The sequence below is a fragment of the Moschus berezovskii genome, chromosome 6 (assembly GCF_049115385.1).
Source record: "Moschus berezovskii isolate FMDL1 chromosome 6, NW_MosBer_1.0, whole genome shotgun sequence".
In the NCBI taxonomy this organism is placed as follows: domain Eukaryota; kingdom Metazoa; phylum Chordata; class Mammalia; order Artiodactyla; family Moschidae; genus Moschus; species Moschus berezovskii.
In genome coordinates this window covers 106,896,540-106,915,664 of record NC_142465.1, presented here as the reverse complement: position 1 = coordinate 106,915,664, position 19,125 = coordinate 106,896,540, and the positions used below count along the sequence as shown (strand labels likewise).

Below are 19,125 nucleotides of genomic sequence, written 5' to 3'. Positions count from 1 at the left end.
TAAGCTTTCATTGATGGGTAAATGGATAAAGAAAATGTTACATATATATATATGTATACACAGCCACCAAAAAAAGAAGAAATTCTCATCATTTGCAACAACATGAATGTACCTTGAAGGCATTATGCTAAATGGGCTAAGAAAAATATCATATAGTCTCATTTATATGTGGAATCATAAAATAGCTTTTTTGAAAAAGGGTTCAGAGATGCAGAGAGCAATTTGGTGGTTGTCAGAGGTGGGTTGGTGTAGGCAAAATGGATGAAGGTAGTCAAAAGGCACAAACTTCCAGCACTGAAATTAATGTCATGAGGATGTGATGTACAGTATGGGGAGTACAGTTAATGTGTGCATGTGTGTGTACTCAGTCTTGTCCATCTGTTTGTGACCCTATGGACTATAGCCTGAGAGGTTTCTCTATCCATGGGATTTCCCAGGCAAGAATACTGGAGTGAGTTGCCATTTCCTTCTCCAGGAGATCTTCACAACCCAGGGAGGGAACCCACATCTCTTATGTCTCCTGCACTGGCAAGGGAATTCTTTACCACTAGTGTCACCTGGGTTAATACTATATCATATATTAGAAAGTTGGTAACAAAGTACATCTTACAAGTTCTCATCACAAGAAAAAAGTAAGGGTTTCCCTAGTGGTCCAGTGGTTAAGAATCCACCTTGCAATGCAGGGGACACTGGTTCTATCTCTGACACAGGAAGAGCCCACATGCCACAGGGCAGCTAAGACTGTGTGCCACAATTACTAAGCCTGTGCTCTGGAGCCCTTGGACCAGAACTACTGAGTCAAGAGTGAACATTGACATTCTAGGAATCAGTGAACTAAAATGGACTGGAATGGGTGAATTTAACTCAGATGACCATTATATCTACTACTGTGGGCAGGAATCCCTTAGAAGAAATGGAGTAGCCATCATGGTCAACGAAAGAGTCCAAAATGCAGTACTTGGATGCAATCTTAAAAATGACAGAATGATTTCTGTTCGTTTCCAAGGCAAACCATTCAATATTACAGTAATTCAAGTCTATGCCCCAACCAGTAATGCTGAAGAAGCCGAAGTTGAATGGTTCTATGAAGACCTACAAGAACTTTTAGAACTAACACCCAAAAAAGATGTCCTTTTCATTATAGGGGACTGGAATGCAAAAGTAGGAAGTCAAGAAACACCTGGAGTAACAGGCAAATTTGGCCTTGGAGCATGAAATGAAGCAGGGAAAAGGCTAATAGAGTTTTGCCAAGAGAACGCACTGGTCATAGCAAACACCCTCTTCCCACAACACAAGAGAAGACTCTACACATGGACATCACCAGATGGTCAACACCGAAATCAGATTGATTATATTCTTTGCAGCCAAAGATGGAGAAGCTCTATACAGTCAGCAAAAACAAGACCAGGAGCTGACTGTGGTTCAGATCATGAACTCCTTATTGCCAAATTCAGACTTAAATTGAAGAAAGTAGGGGAAACCACTAGACCATTCAGATATGACCTAAATCAAATCCCTTATGATTATACAGTGGAAGTAAGAAATAGATTTAAGGGTCTAGATCTGATAGATAGAGTGCCTGATGAACTCTGGATGGAGGTTCATGACATTGTACAGGAGACAGGGACCAAGATCATCCCCATGGAAAAGAAATGCAAAAAAGCAAAATGGCTATCTGAGGAGGCCTTACAAATAGCTGTGAAAAGAAGAGAAGCGAAAAGCAAAGGAGAAAAGGAAGGTTATAAGCATCTGAATGCTGAGTTCCAAAGAATAGCAAGGAGAGATAAGAAAGCCTTCCTCAGCGATCAATGCAAAGAAATAGAGGAAAACAACAGAATAGGAAAAATAGATCTTTTCAAGAAAATTAGAGATATCAAGGGAATATTTCATGCAAAGATGGGTTCGATAAAGGACAGAAATGGTATGGACTTAATAGAAGCAGAAGATATTAAGAAGAGGTGGCAAGAATACACAGAAGAACTGTACAAAAAAGATCTTCACGACCAAGATAATCACGATGACATGATCAGTCACCTGGAGCCAGACATCTTGGAATGTGAAGTCAAGTGGTCCTTAGAGAGCATCACTACAAACAAAGCTAGAGGAGGTGATGGAATTCCAATTGAGCTATTTCAAATCCTGAAAGATGATGCTGTGAAAGTGCTACACTCAATATCCCAGCAAATTTGGAAAACTCAGCAGTGGCCACAGGACTGGAAAATGTCAGTCTTCATTCCAATCCCAAAGAAAGGCAATGCCAAAGAATGCTCAAACTACCGCACAATTGCACTCATCTCATACACTAGTGAAGTCATGCTCAAAATTCTCCAAGCCAGGCTTCAGCAGTATGTGAACCGTGAACTTCCAGACGTTCAAGCAGGTTTTAGAAAAGGCAGGGGCACCAGAGATCAAATTGCCAACATCCGCTGGATCATGGAGAAAGCAAGAGAGTTCCAGGAAAGCATCTATGTCTGCTTCATTGACTATGCCAAAGCCTTTGACTGTGTGGATCACAATAAACTGTGGAACATTCTGAAAGACATGGGAATCCTAGACCACCTGACCTGCCTCTTGAGAAACCTGTATGCCAGTCAGGAAGCAACAGTTAGAACTGGACATGGAACAACAGACTGGTTCCAAATAGGAAAAGGAGTACGTCAAGGTTGTATATTGTCACCCTGCTTATTTAACTTCTATGCAGAGTATATCATGAGGAACGCTGGGTTGGAAGAAGCACAAGCTGGTATCAAGATTTCCGGGAGAAATATCAATAACCTCAGATATGCAGATGACACCACGTTATGGCAGAAAGTGAAGAGGAACTCAAAAGCCTCTTGATGAAAGTGAAAGAGGAGAGTGAAAAGGTTGGCTTGAAGCTCAACATTCAGAAAACGAAGATCATGGCATCTGGTCCCATCACTTCATGGGAAATAGATGGGAAAACAGTGGAAACAGTGTCAGACTTTATTTTTGGGGGCTCCAAAATCACTGCAGATGCTGATTGCAGCCATGAAATTAAAAGACGCTTACTCCTTGGAAGGAAAGTTATGACCAACCTAGATAGCATATTAAAAAGCAGAGACATTACTTTGCCAACAAAGGTCCATCTAGTCAAGTTTATGATTTTTCCAGTGGTTGTGTATGGATGTGAGAGTTGGACTGTGAAGAAAGCTGATCGCCGAAGAATTGATGCTTTTGAACTGTGGTGTTGGAGAAGACTCTTGAGAGTCCCTTGTACTGCAAGGAGATCCAACCAGTCCATTCTAAAGGAGATCAATCCTGGGTGTTCATTGGAAGGACTGATGCTAAAGCTGAAACTCCAATACTTTGGCCACCTCATATGACGAGTTGACTCACTGGAAAAGACTCTGATGCTGGGAGGGATTGGGGGTTGGAGGAGATGGGGATGACAGAGAATGAGATGGCTGGATGGCATCACCGACTCGATGGACATGAGTTTGAGTGAACTCCGGGAGTTGGTGATGGACAGGGAGGCCTGGTGTGCTGTGATTCATGGGGTCACAAAGAGTCGGACACAACTGAGTGACTGAACTGAACTGAACTGAACTGAAGGGAACATTTCATGCAAAGATGAGCATAATCAAGGATGGAAATGGTATGGAACTAGCAGAAGTGGAAGATAATAAGAAGTGGCAAGAATGCACAGAAGAGCTATACAAAATGGATCTTCATGACCCAGATAACCACGATGGTGTGATCATTCACTTAGAGACAGACATATTGGAATGTGAAGTCAAGGGGGCCTTAAGAAGCAACATTAGGAACTAAGCTAGTGGAGGTGATGGAATTCCAGTTGAGCTATTTCAAATTCTAAAAGATGGTGCTGTAAAAGTGCTGCACTCAATACACCAGCAAATTTGGAAAACTCAGCAGTGGCCACAGGACTGGAATAGGTCAATTTTCATTCCAATCCTAAAGAAAGGCAATGCCAAAAAATGCTCAAACTATTGCACAATTGTACCCATCTCACAAGCTAGCAAACTAATGCTCAAAATTCTTCAAGCCAGGCTTCAACAGTACACAAACTCTGAACTTCCGTATATTCAAGCTGGATTTAGAAAAGGCAGAGGAGCCAGAGATCAAATTTCAAACATCTGTCAGATCAGTGAAAAAGCAAGAGAGTTCCAGAAAAACATCTACTTCTGCTTTACTGACTACACCAAAGCCTTTGACTGTGTGTATCACAACAAAGTGGAAAATTATTCAAGAGATGGGAACACCAGACCACCTGACCTGTCTCCTGAGAAATCTGTATGCAGGTCAAGAAGCAACAGTTAGAACTGGATATGGAACAACAGACTGGTTCCAAATAGGGAAAGGAGTGTGTCAAGGCTGTATATTGTCACCCTGCTTATTTAAGTTATATGAAGAGTACATCGTGAGAAATGCTGGGCTGGATGAACCACAAGCTGGAATCAAGATTGCCAAGAGAAATATAAATAACCTCGGATATGCAGATGACACCACCCTTATGGCAGAAAGTGAAGAATAACTAAAGAGTCTCTTGATGAAAGTGAAAGAGGAGAGTAAAAAAGTTGGCTTAAAGCTCGACATTCAGAAAATTAAGCTCATGGCATCTGGACCTATCACTTCATGACAAATAGATGGGGAAACAATGGAAACAGTGACAGATTTTACTTTTCCGAGCTCCAAAATCACTGCAGATGGTGACTGCAGCCATGAAATTAAAAGCTACTTGCTCCTTGGGAGAAAAGATATGACTAACCTAGACAGCATATTAAAAAAGCAGAGACATTACTTTGCCAACAAAGGTCCATCTAGTTAAGGCTATGGTTTTTCCAGTAGTCATGTATGGATGTGAGAGTTGGACTATAAAGAAAGCTGAGCCCTGAAGAATTGATGCTTTTGAACTGTGGTGTTGGAGAAGACTCTTGAGAGTCACTTGGCCAGTCAATCCTAAAGGAAATCAGTTCTGAATATTCATTAGAAGGACTGATGCTGAAGCTGAAACTCTAATACTTTGGCCAGCTGATGCGAAGAGCTGACTCAATGGAGAAGACCCTGATGCTGTGAGAGATTGAAGGTGGAGGAGAAGGGGATGACAGAGGGTGAGATGGTTGGATGGCATCACCGATGCGATGGACATGAGTTTGAGTAGGCCCTGGGAATTGGTGATGGACAGGGAGGCCTGGCCTGCTGCAGTCCATGGGGTCACAAGGAGTCAGACACAATTGAGTGATTGAACTGAACTGGTCTTAACTTCATTTAGTGGACCCATGGTAAATTCATGAGTTAAATATGAAGATATAAAATCTCACTATTAACAGTCTATGCGTTTAAGACAGACACAGAAGCAGACATAAGTCACCTGTACATGAGATGTAGGCTTCCTCCTTGGGAGAGCAGGAACTGTAATTCCAAGGGTCAGAAGGACACTGCCAGAGAGAGGTATCAGTGTTCCGACACTGGATTCCATCTACCCAGCGGGGTCTAGAACCTTCTCTAAGAGCAGGAGAAGAGTTGAGACTTCCACTGTCCCCACAGCCAAGCTGACTGCAGATGATGGACATGGTGACACCGTCCATGGGGCTTTGGCAGACACTACCCCAGGTCCCGTTGTAGAAAACTTCCAGCCACCCAGCACACTTCTGGTCCTCGCTGACCATCCGGAGGGCCAGGAACTCTATGATCAAAAGGGAGGAATCAGGACTGGTGAGAACTTCACTCAGTACTCTGGGTTTTCCTCTCCCAGAAATAGTGGCCTTTCATCCTTGAACCAGCTGAGGAGATATCCATTAGGTGATAAGACTGAAAGTTATCTCCTTTTTACCTGACTTTCCATTTGTGCCTATCTTTCTAAAACCTTTCTACCACCATGACGTAGTGAATATGAGCAGAGAGGAAGAGAAACCTGGGCACCTTCAAGGAGGAGAGATGAATTCAGCTTCCTGACAAAATCTCTAAGAGAGTGTGAAAGGGATGTGATATGATATTGGGGAGGTGGCAGAATAATGAACCCTCAGATGTCTCATGCAAATCCCTGGAACCATTAATATGTTTCCTTACCGGGCAAAAGGGATTTCACAGATGTGATTAAGGTAAGTATCACATGGGATGGTGAGATTAAGTTGGACTATTGTGGATTAACTATGTGAACCCAGTCTAATCACATTCTTATTGGGGTGACCAGAAAGTTCCTTTGCTTTTTAAGTAAAAATAAAAGATATTTTTCATGTTCACCAAGAACTTGACTGAACAGCATATTCATCATTTTGTTACACTACCTTCTTCCATTTTCAGCCAACTTCATATTTCCCTCTTCCTAAAACTTTTATCTTTCTAAGCAAAAACTATTCTAAGTATGTTTTATAGTCTTCCAGGGAATTTAAACTTTTTTCCACTAAGAGAATTTTGTAAAGATCTAAATAAATGGAAAGCTGAAACTTCAATGTCTGGTAAATACAGCTGATGAATCAGAACTAGCCAAACTGTGGCAGATTTTGCCTGGCCTACAAAGAAATATGTGGTCTTACATTATCCTGATGTGAGATTATGCATTTTCTTTGGATCAGTTCTGAATGGTTTTCATTAAGTACTGCTTTCAGTTGGTCTAATGGGGAATTATCATTCAGTTTTCTGGAAGGTACTCCCTTAATAGAGGACTCCCTTCCAATACCGCCACATATACAACATCACCTTCTTTGGAGGAAGACTGGCCTTTGATGTGGTTGGCGGTGGTTCATTTCACTTGCCACAATCTCTTCCATTCCATATTATTGTGCAGTATTGACTTTTCATCACCCATCACAATTTGTTTTAAAAACGAAATGTTTTCATTATGCTTAAGTAGAAAATCTCATGTAGAAATACACCATGATGGTTTTTTCACTTATGTGAAACTCAAACATCAAAGCAAATAATATAACCAAGCTGGTACAAATGACTATTGAAGCTTGATTTGGATATTTTGAGTATATTGGCTATCTCTTGCATTGTTTAACATTGATTGTTTTCAAGTACTATCTCAATTTGACTGCTCTCAACTTCAACTGGTCTACCCTACCGTGCAGTACTGTCCAGTGAGAAATCTCCAACACAAAACTTCATAAACCACTTCTGATGAGTTTGATCAGTCACCACACTTCCATACACTCCACAAATTTGTTTTTAATTTCAGTTGCATCTCTATCCTTTCTTGAAATAATAAAGCACGATATGCCAAAAATGTTGCTTTTTCTTCCATTTTCAATATTAAAATGACTACACAAAAATTCAACAATTTTGATTTTTTTTTTTAAAAAGACGCATGTTGATGTGATAGTTGTCACAAAACAATCTAACAAAATCGTTTCAAATGAAGTGAAAGACAACTGTTACTGACCATCTTACAGGAAAAAAAGAAAGAACCTTTTGGCCAAACCTATAGAGCACTCTTTCTTGACTCTGGCTAGAGGGAGGTGTGACTCTGGATAATGGTTGGAAACCTGCAGTATTGCTGGTCTGATGATGGATCAAGGGGGTCTATGAGCAAAGGAATGCAGAAGGTTTTAAAAGAAACTTGATATAAAAAATAGGATTCTTCACCAAAGCCTCAGAAATGCTGAAACCCTGATTCAAGCCCAGGGAGATCCTGTTGAACCTTGAACCTACAGAACTCTAAGACAATAAATATATGTTGTTTTAAACCACTATGTGGTAATTTGTCACAGAAGCAAACAGAAACTAGTACCATGGACTTAAGATTTTTGTCCCATATGTAAGGCAAGGTAAATCCAGATTTCAACTGGAAATTCTAAGAAATGGCTCTGCCAGGAAACTCTGCTGAGAAGAAAGGACTAGAATGTCAGCTGCTGCAGGAGGAAGTACAAATGCCTCGTCTTCACGTCTGCTGGAAAGACAGGCTCCATGGGAGGAAGCCTCCTTCTCTGGTCCTTTCAGCATCTCTCCATCAGCGCTCAGACCCCATCCTCCTGAGCCCTCCCCTCCCCAGCCTGTGGAGAGTGTGCAGCGCGGACCTGAGCAGATGACCCCCGCGTCCTGCTTGTGTCTGCAGTCGTGCCGCCCCCAGCCCCGGGAAGGGCACCTCCACACGTGGGACTCCTTTCCTGTGCAGTTCAGGTCGTCCAGCCAGATGGGCCCTGATCCCGCCCCGAAGTGAGCAGACCTCGTGGCATTGAGGGCTTCTCCACAGCCCAGCTGCCTGCACACCACGCGGGCATCGTCCAGGTCCCAGCCGTCATCACAGATGGTGCCCCAGGAACCCTGGTCAAGGATCTCCACTCTCCCGGCGCAGGGCCCGCCCCCGTCCACCAGGCGGAGCTGCCTGCTGTCTGAGGAGAGAGAAATGGGACAATGGGGCTTTGACCTTGGGAATGAGAAGGGTCTTCTGTCCTGTGGGACCCTCACCTGAGCAGTAGGGGGCGGTCTCCTCTGAGGCTGCAGAGCTTGCTGGTTCAGACAGGGAGTCATTGCACTGGGGCAGCACCTGGGTCTGGTTTCCTGTAGAAACAGCAATGATTAGAGGGTTGGTGGGTTGAAGAACAGGAAATTGAATTAAGCTAAATAATGACCTAGTGATGAAGTCTGAGTTAAACAAAATTAATGTTCAGTTCAGTTCAGTCACTCAGTCGTGTCCAACTCTTTGCGACCCCATGGACTGAATGCAAGCCAGGCCTCCTTGTCCATCACCACCTCCCGGAGTTTATTCAGACTCATGTCCATCAAGTCAGTGATGCCGTCCAACCATCTCATCCCTCTGTCGTCCCCTTTTTCTCCCACCTTCAATCTTTCCCAACATCAGGGTATTTGCAAATGAGTCAGTTCTTCACATCAGCTGGCCAAAGTATTGGAGTTTCAGCTTCAGCATCAATCCTTCTAATGCATATTCAGGACTGATTTCCTTTAGGATGGACTGGTTGGATCGCCTTACAATCCAAGGGACTCTCAAGAGTCTTCTCCAACACCACAGTTCAAAAGCATCAGTTCTTCAGTGCTCAGCTTTCTTTATAGTCCAACTCTTACATCCATATGTGATTACTGGAAAAATCATAGCCTTGACTAGATGGACCTTTGTTGGCAAAGAAATGTCTCTGCTTTTCAATATGCTGTCTAGATTGGTCAAAACTTTTCTTCCAAGGAGGAAGCATCTTTTAATTTCATGACTGAGGTCATCATCTGCAGTGATTTTGGAGCACCACCGCCCCCCCCCCAAAAAAAAAAAATTAAGTCTGTCACTGTTTCCATTGTTTCCTCATCTATTTGCCATGAAGTTATGGGACCAGATGAATGTTGAGTTTTAAACCAACTTTTCCACTCTCTTCTTTCACTTTCATCAAAAGGTTCTTTAGTTCTTCTTCACTTTCTGCCATAAGGGTGCTGTCATCTGCATATCTCAGGTTATTGATATTTCTTCTGGCAATCTTGATCCCAGCTCATCCAGCCTGGTATTTCACATGATGTACTCTGCATAAAAGTTAAATAAGCAGGGTGACAATGTACAGCCTTGACATACTCCTTTCCCTATTTGGAAACAGTCAGTTGTTCCATGTCCAGTTCTAACTGTTGCTTCCTGACCTGCATACAGATTTCTCAAGAGGCAGGTCAGGTGGTCTGGTATTCCCATCTCTTTCAGAATTTTCCACAGTTTGTGGTTGTTCACACAGTCAAAAACTTTGACATATTCAGTAAACCAGAAGATGTTTTTCTGGAACTCTCTTGATTTTTTGGTGGTCCAGCAGATGTTGGCAATTTGATCTCTGTGGTTCCTCTGCCTTTTCTAAAACCAGCTTGAACATCTGAAAATTCATGTTTCATGTACTGTTGAAATGTAACAGTAAGGTTATCAATTTAGGGTTCAACTTCTCTAGGGAGAACTCTGCTTCTGACAGTGCTACAATTGTTTTCAGCCAACCATTGTGCTAAGAATGAGTTAAATAAGCTGTTCTGTCTCTAAATCTACTCATAAACAGAAAAAGTGAAATAAAATATTTCCCAAAGGGATTCTACCACTTTTTCATCTACAGTGTTTGTTACTAAAAGCAATACACATATAAAAGAAATCTCATAGAAAACCAGGAGGAAAAAGACATTAGAAAGAATTTCCCAAGTTATTCAGTTACTAGAGTTATCTGATGGAGAATTTAAATAGCTGTGATTGAAGGCCTCATGGAATTAACTGACAAAAAATGTGACAAAATAAAGACATAAAAATTCTAGTGCTGAAAAACTGAACAGCTGATGTTAAGATATAAAGGATGACCGTTTCAGCACATTAGTTTGGCATAAAGTAGAAACAGTAAACAGAAGATCAGAAGACAAATAGTCTTCTATTTAGAGATGCAGGTCTTATAATAAGTGTCCTGGTTGCTATTGTTGTTTAGTCACTCAATCTTGTCTGATACTTTTCGGGGTCATATGGACTATAGCCCACCAAGCTCCTCTGTCCATGGGATTTCTCAGGCAATAAAATTGGAGTGGGTTTCCATTTCTTTCTCCAGGGAATCTTTAACATCCAGGGGCAGAACTCATGTTTCCTGACGTGGCGGGAAGGTTCTTTACCACTGAGCCACCAGGGAGGTGTGTCCTGGTTAGATTGCTGTATAATAAATTTCCCCATAGAGTTTAGCCTCATAAGCAAAAATATATACTTTATTTTGCTTAAGACTTCCTGGGTAAGTAATTTCGGGAAGATTGCACTTGGCAGTTCTGTCTTAGAGTCGTTCATGTGGTTGCACTTAGATGTCATCTGGACAAGTGGTCTGATGACTTGACTGAAATGTGGTTACATAAGGAAATCCCTTGAAACATTTTAGAGGTAAAGAGACATCATGTCTGCAACCTAATTCAGAAAGACTTTACATATTCATGGAGAAATGTGGTGGGAGGGGGACAGAGTGAAAGATAGAAACAGAGATAGACAGAGATGTCAACTGGGGGGAGAGATTAAAGCAGAACACCAACACTGGGAAATCCAGCTGAAGGTCTTCTGGATTTTTATATTATTCTTACAGCTTTTCTGTAAGTCTCAAAGTACATCAAAATAAAAAAAGGGAAAAGTAAAAACAAGTCAGAGATAAATCATTCCTAGGACACTTTCACTAAAAGAAATACTTATAACACCAAAAACATAAAACGCCTAGGAGAAAAACCTAGCAGAAGATGGGCAAAACCTCCGAGAGAAATTGGAAACCTAACTGAATGGAGGGATATATATATAAATATAGTGTCAGTGAATTGGAAGACTGAACATTGTCAGTCAGTCACCTCAAATTTCCATGTAGATTAACTCTAATCTCAAAAAAGACACACTTTTTTTTTTGGTGTAAAATGACAAGCTGAGGGATGTTTCTCCCGGTCCAGTGATTGAGAATCAGCCATGCAATGCAGAGAACTCAGATTCGATCCTTGGTGTGAGAACTAAGATCCCACATGCCACAGAGCATCTCAGCTGGAGCCTCACAACTAGGCAGTCCATGTGTCATAACAGAAGATCCCTCAAGACATAATGAAGATCCATAAGCTGCAACTAATGCCCAACACTATCAACCAAATACACAATTTTTTTTAAAAAAATGAAAAACTGATTCCAAAATTGAAATAATATACAAAAGAACAAGAATGACCAACACAGTTGACCAAAACAGCAACAAAGGTAGAAGAGTTAATATTATAAAGTAACTCTTTATATTAAAATTATCCAGACTTACTATAAAGTTACAATAATAAATGCAGTATTGGAGCAGTGGAATAGAATAGAGAGTCTTAAAAAGACTCAGACATATGCTTTTCTTATGACAAAAGTGGCACTGCAGTGGGGAAAAGTGTGTTTTCAGAAAAAGATTGAGTCAAGTGGATGTCATATGAAACTTGATCTTATCTTACACAGACATCAATTGCAGAAGGGATGCACAATTCTATGCAAGAGAAAAATAATTAAACTTATATGAGATACTTTTGGAGAATGTTTTTATGGTCTTGGAGTAGACAAAGTTCTTTTGAAAGGATATAAGAAGCATTAAAAGTAAAGGAAGAAGTTGATAAATTGTAATTTCTTAAGATTAAGAGCTTGGCTCATCAAAGAACACCATACCATTAAGAAAATGAAAATGAAAGACCAAAGGTTAAACACACAAGATAAATAACATGTTTGCACCCAAAGTCATTGTCATGGTAAGTTGTAGCATCATATTTGTAATAGTCAAGAACAGGAAACAACTCAAATCTCTACTATCTATTGTGGAATGGACCAATTCATGGTCGTGTAATCTTTCAAAGACATACTTTACAGTAATAAAAATGAATAAAATGCTTCTATAAGCAACCTCATGAGTGAATCTCAAATATAATGGTGAGGCAAAGTTATTCACAAAAGAGAACACACTGCATAATTTTTTAAATTTTTATTTATTTTAATTAGAGGCTAATTACTTCACAATATTGTATTGGTTTTGCCATACATTGACATGAATCCGCCCCGGGTATACATGTGTTCCTATCTTGAAACACCTCCCACCTCCCTCCCCATAGCATCCCTCTGGGTCATCCCATTGCACCAGCCCCGAGCATCGAACCTGGACTGGTGATTCATTTCACATATGATAATATACATGTTTCAATGCCATTCTCCCAAATCATTCCACCCTCTCCCTCTCCCACAGAGTCCAAAAGACTGTTCTATACATCTGTGTCTCTTTTGCTATCTCGTATACAGGGTTATCGTTACCTTCCTTCTAAATTCCATACATATGCATTCAGTTCAGTTCAGTCACTCAGTCGTGTCCGACTCTTTGCGACCCCATGATTATATACTGTATTGGTATTTTCCTTTCTGGTTTACTTCACTCTGTATAATAGGCTCCAGTTTCATCCACCACATTAGAACTGATTCAAATGCAGTCTTTTTAATGTCTTTTTAATATACTCCATTGTGTATATGTACCAAAACTTTCTTATCCATTTGTCTGCAGATGGACATCTAGGTTGCTTCCATGTCCTCGCTATTATAAACAGTGCTGCGATGAACGTTGGAGTATATGTGTCTCTTTCAATTCTGGTTTCCTCGGTGAGTATGCCCAGGAGTGCGATTGCTGGGTTATATGGCAGTTCTATTTCCAGTTTTTTAAGGAATCTCCACACTGTTCTCCGTAGTGGTTGTACTAGTTTTCATTCCCACCAACAGTGTAAGAGGGTTCCCTTTTTTCCACACCCTCTTCAGCATATATTGCTTGTAGACTTTTGGATAGCAGTCATTCTGACTGGCGTGAAATGGTACCTCATTGTGGTTTTGATAAGAGTGATGTTGAGCATCTTTTCATGTGTTTGTTAGCCATCTGTATGTCTTCTTCGGAGAAATGTCTGTTTAGTTATTTGGCCCATTTTTTGATTTGGTAGTTTATTTTTCTGGAATTGAGCTGCAGGAGTTGCTTGTATATTTTTGAGATTAATTCTTTGTCAGTTGCTTCATATGCTATTATTTTCTCCCATTCTGAAGGCTGTCTTTTCACCTTGATTATAGTTCCCTTTGCTGTGCAGAAGCTTTGATTTTTAATTAGGTCCCATTTGTTTATTTTTGCTTTTATTTCCAATATTCTGGGAGGTGGGTCATGGAGGATCCTGCTGTGATTTATGTCGGAGTGTTTTGCCTGTGTTCTCCTCTAGGAGTTTTATAGTTTCTGGTCTTATGTTTAGATCTTTAATCCATTCTGAGTTTATTTTTGTGTATGGTGTTAGGGAGTGTTCTAGTTTCATATTTTCACAGGTGGTTGACCAGTTTTCCCAGCACCACTTGTTAAAGAGATTGTCTTCTCTCTATTGAATATTCTTGCCTCCTTTGTCAAAGATAAGGTGTCCATAGGTGCGTGGATTTATCTCTGGGCTTTATATTTTGTTCCATTGATCTATATTTCTGTCTTTATGCCAGTACCATACTATCTTGATGACTGTGGCTTTGTAGTAGAGCCTGAAGTCCGGCAGGTTGATTCCCCCAGTTCCATTCTTCTTTCTCAAGATTGCTTTGGCTATTCGAGGTTTTTTGTATTTCCATACGAATTGTGAAATTATTTGTTCTAGCTCTGTGAAAAATACAGTTGGTAGCTTAATAAGGATTACATTGAACTTATAAATTACTTTGGGTAATATACTCATTTTCACAATATTTATTCTTCCAATCCATGTACATGGTACATTTCTCCATCTATTGCTGTCCTCTCTGATTTCTTTCACCAGTGTTTTATAGTTTTCTATATATAGGTCTTTTGTTTCTTTAGGTAGATATATTCCTAAGTATTTTATTCTTTTCGTTGCAACGGTGAATGGAATTGTTTCCTTAATTTCTATTTCTATTTTCTCATTATTAGTGTATAGGAATGCAAGGGATTTCTGTGTGTTGATTTTATATCCTGCCACTTTACTATATTCATTGATTAGCTCTAGTAATTTTCTGGTAGAGTCTTTAGGGTTTTCTGTGTAGAGGATCATGTCATCTGCAAACAGTGAAGAGTTTTACTTCTTTTCCAATTTGGATTCCCTTTATGTCTTTTTCTTCTCTGGTTGCTGTGGCCAAAACTTCCAAAACTATGTTGAATAGTAGTGATTAGAGTGGGCACCCTTGTCTTGTTCCTGACTTTAGGGGAAACGCTTTCAGTTTTTCACCATTGAGGATAATGTTTGCTGTGGGTTTGTCACATATAGCTTTTATTATGTTGATGAATGTTCCTTCTATTCCCTCCTTCTGGAGGGTTTTTATCATAAATGGATGTTGAATTTTTTCAGGCTTTCTGTGCATCTATTCTCTGCATCTATTGAGATAATCATATGGTTTTTATTTTTCATTTTGTTAATGTGGTGTATGACATTGATTGATTTTTGGATATTGAAGAATACTTGCATCCCTGGGATAAAGCCCACTTGGTCATGATGCATTATCTTTTTAATGTGTTGTTGGATTCTGATTGCTAGAATTTTTTGAAGGATTTTTGCTTCTATGTTCATCAGTGATATTGGCCTATAGTTCTCTTTTTTTGTGGCATCTTTGTCAGGTTTTGGTATTAGGGTGATGGTGGTCTCATAGAATGAGTTTGGAAGTTTACCTTCCTCTGCAATTTTCTGGAAGAGTTTAAGTAGGATAGGTGTTAGCTGTTCTCTAAATTTTTGGTAGAATTCAGCTGTGAAGCCATCTGGACCTGGACTTTTGTTTACTGAAAGATTTCTCATTACAGTTTCAATTTCCATGCTTGTGATGGGTCTGTTAAGATTTTCTATTTCTTCCTGGTTCAGTTTTGGAAAGTTGTATTTTTCTAAGAACTTGTCCATTTCTTCCAAGTTGTCCATTTTATTGTCATATAATTGCTGGTAGTAGTCTCTTATGATCCTTTGTATTTCTGTGTTGTCTGTTGTGATCTCTCCATTTTCATTTCTAATTTTATTGATTTGGTTTTTCTCCCTTTGTTTCTTGATGAGTCTGGCTAGTGGTTTGTCAATTTTACTTATTCTCTTGAAGAAGCAGCTTTTGGCTTTGTTGATTTTGGCTATGGTCTCTTTTGTTTCTCTTGCATTTATTTCTGCCCTAATTTTAAAGATTTCTTTCCTTCTACTCACCCTGGGGTTCTTCATTTCTTCCTTTTCTAGTTTCTTTAGGTGTAGAGTTAGGTTATTTAGCTGACTTTTTTCTTGTTTCTTGAGGTATGCCTGTATTGCTATGAACCTTCCCCTTAGCACTGCTTTTACAGTGTCCCACAGATTTTGGGTTGTTGTGTTTCATTTTCATTCGTTTCTATGCATATTTTTATTTCTTTTTTTATTTCTTCTATGATTTGTTGGTTATTCAGCAGCGTGTTGTTCAGCTTCCATATGTTGAACTTTTTAATAGTTTTTCTCCTGTAATTGAGATATAATCTTTCTGCATTGTGATCAGAAAAGATGCTTGGAGTGATTTCAATTTTTTTTTAATTTACCAAGGCTAAATTTATGGCCCAGGATGTGATCTATCCTGGAGAAGGTTCCGTGCGCCCTTGAGAAGAAGGTGAAATTCATTGTTTTGGGGAGAAATGTCCTATAGATATCAATTAGGTCTAACTGGTCTATTGTATCATTTAACGTTTATGTTTCCTTGTTAATTTTCTGTTTAGTTGATCTGTCCATAGGTGTGTGTGGGTTATTAAAGTCTCCCACTATTATTGTGTTATTGTTAATTTCCCCTTTCATACTTGTTAGCATTTGTCTTACATATTGCGGTGCTCCTATGTTGGGTGCATATATATTGATAATTGTTATATCTTCTTGGACTGATCCTTTGATCATTATGTAGTGTCCTTCTTTGTCCCTTTCACAGCCTTTGTTTTAAAGTCTATTTTATCTGATATGAGTATTGCTACTCCTGCTTTCTTTTGGTCTCTATTTGTGTGGAATATCTTTTTCCAGCCCTTCACTTTCAGTCTATATGTGTCCCTCATTTCGAGGTGGGTCTCTTGTATGCAACATATGTACCATTCAGCCAGTCTTTGTCTTTTGGTTGGGGCATTCAACCCATTTACATTCAAGGTAATTATTGATAAGCATGATCCTGTTGCCATTTACTTTCTTGTTTTGGGTTTGAGTTTATACACTCTTTCTGTGTTTTCAGTCTAGAGAAGATCCTTTAGCATTTGTTGGAGAGCCGGTTTGGTGATGCTGAATTCTCTCAGCTTTTGCTTGTCTGTAAAGCTTTTGATTTCTCCTTCATATTTGAATGAGATCCTTGCTGGGTACAGTAATCTGGGCTGTAGGTTATTTTCTTTCATCACTTTAAGTATGCCCTGCCATTCCCTCCTGGCCTGAAGAGTTTCTATTGAAAGATCAGCCGTTATCCTTATGGGGATCCCCTTGTGTGTTATTTGCTGCTTTTCCCTTGCTGTTTTTAATATTTGTTCTTTGTGTTTGATTTTTGTTAATTTGATTAATATGTGTCTTGGGATATTTCGCCTTGGGTTTATCCTGTTTGGGACTCTCTGGGTTTCTTGGACTTGGGTGATTATTTCCTTCCCCATTTTAGGGACGTTTTCAACTATTATCTCCTCAAGTATTCTCTCATGGTCTTTCTTTTTGTCTTCTTCTTCTGGGACTCCTATGATTTGGATGTTGGGGCATTTAAAATTGTCCCAGAGGTCTCTGAGATTGTCCTCATTTCTTTTAATTCATTTTTCTTTTTTCCTCTCTTCTTAATTTATTTCTACCATTCTATCTTCTAACTCACTTATCCTATCTTTTGCCTCCGTTATTTTACTGTTGGTTCCCTCCAGAGTGTTTTTGATCTCATCTATTGCATTATGGCTGGATGGCATCACCGACTCAATGGACATGAGTTTGAGTGAACTCTGGGAGTTGGTGATGGACAGGGAGGCCTGGCGTGCTGTGATTCATGGGGTCAGAAAGAGTCGGACACGACTGAGCGACTGAACTGAACTAAACTGATTGCATCATTCATTGCATATTGACTCTTTTTTTTTATTTCTTCTAGATCCTTATTAAACCTTTCTTGCATCTTCTCGATCCTTGTCTCCAGGTTATTTATCTGTAACTCCAATTTGTTTTCAAGATTTTGTATCATTTTCACTATCATTATTTGGAATTCTTTATCAGGTAGGTTTCCTATCTCTTCCTCTTTTGTTTGGGTTGGTGGGCATTTATCCTGTTCCTTTACTTGCTGGGTATTTCTCTGCCTCTTCATTTTGCTTATATTGTTGTGTTTGGGATGGCCTTTCCATCTTCTGGCAGTTTGTGGAGTTCTTTTTATTGTGGAGTTTCCTCGCTGTGGGTGAAGTTGGACGGGTGGCTTGTTAGGGAAGCTTGTGTTGGTGTTCTGGTGGGTGGAGCTGGATTTCTTCTCTCTGGAGTGCAATGAAGTGTCCGGTAATGAGTTATGAGGTATCAGTGGGTTTGGAGTGACTTTGGGCAGCCTGTATATTGAAGCTCAGGACTAATTTCCTGTGTTGCTGGAGAATTTGCGTGGTATGTCTTGCTCTGGAACTTGTTGACCCTTGGATGGTGCTTGGTTTCAGCGTAGGTGTGGAGGTGTTTGATGAGCTCCTATCGACTAATGTTCCCTAGAGTCAGGAGTTCTCTGTTGTTTTCAGGATTTGGACTTAAGCCTCCTGCTCTAGTTTTCAGTCTTATTCTTGCAGTAGCCTCAAGACTTCTCCATCTGTCACTTCCAAAGTGGTTCCCTCTGTTTTAGCTTCTTCTGTTTGCTGGTCTCTTCAGTGTCTAATTTCTGTCCTGACACTAGGGGGTGGTGGTGGACACTTTTTAAGGCTCACTTGTTCAGTCATGCTGTGGGGAGGGAGGAACGCTGCAGACAAATATCACTGGCATCTTTGGGAAGTGCTCGCAGTGTCTTGGCCACACTGGGTTTGCCACCACTCACGGCATGTGTGCTGTCCCAGTCTACCCTGCACAGGCTCTAGTTTGCTCTGCCAGGAACTGTCTGAGGCTGGCGCTGGGTTGCATGCACATTCCAGGTCTAAGCCGCTCAGGTTCAGGTACTCAGGTACTCCACAAAGGCGCAGACTTGGCTGGGCCTGCATTTTGTGCCCTTTCCTGATCTGAGCAGCACAGGTGGACCAGGTGTTTGGCGAGTGCAGTCGCTGCCACTTAGCGCCTCCCTAGTCCCTGCTGTTAGGTTTTCTGGGTGTACAACTGGTGCATCTTCTGAGGCAGATGTCGACTGGCCAGAACCCAAGAAGTCTTGGTTAGCAATGAAGCCTGCTTGCAGTTTGGTATTGGATGCCTCTCTGGGGCCGTGATTGCCTCCTTCCGGCTCTGGCAGCCCTCCGCTGCCTGTCTCGGCGGGGGATGGGGGATAAGCTGTCGCAGCAGGGAACTCTATACAGTCCTTTGTTCTGTGAGCGTGTCTGGGGTGTCTTAGGTTAGGGCTTTTCACCTTTTTGCAGGGTAGCTATCCCACAGTCTGCTTTGCTATCTCAAGTTAGTTCCCTCAGTTTGCCCTCGGGGCATTTAGGCCCGGTCCTCTTTCTAAGCAATGCAGCTGGCGCCTCCCTGCCCAGGCCCTGCTTGCTAGTTGCGGATGAGGGTGTCTGCGCTGCTTCTCCACTGGGAGTTACCATCATGTGCATAATCTGTGGGTTTTAATTATTTATTTATTTTTCTTCC

General features: G+C 40.6%; 1 protein-coding gene across 1 annotated transcript in view; it reads right to left on the bottom strand.

The window, feature by feature from the left end:
- The window catches only part of LOC129536142 (scavenger receptor cysteine-rich domain-containing protein DMBT1-like), a 141,847-nt gene that overhangs the window by 20,994 nt on the left and 101,728 nt on the right, over positions 1-19,125 (bottom strand). The window contains 3 exon segments of the mRNA XM_088837051.1: positions 5,351-5,665; positions 7,998-8,312; positions 8,389-8,481. Coding sequence (XP_088693177.1) covers positions 5,351-5,665; positions 7,998-8,312; positions 8,389-8,481 — 723 coding nt within the window.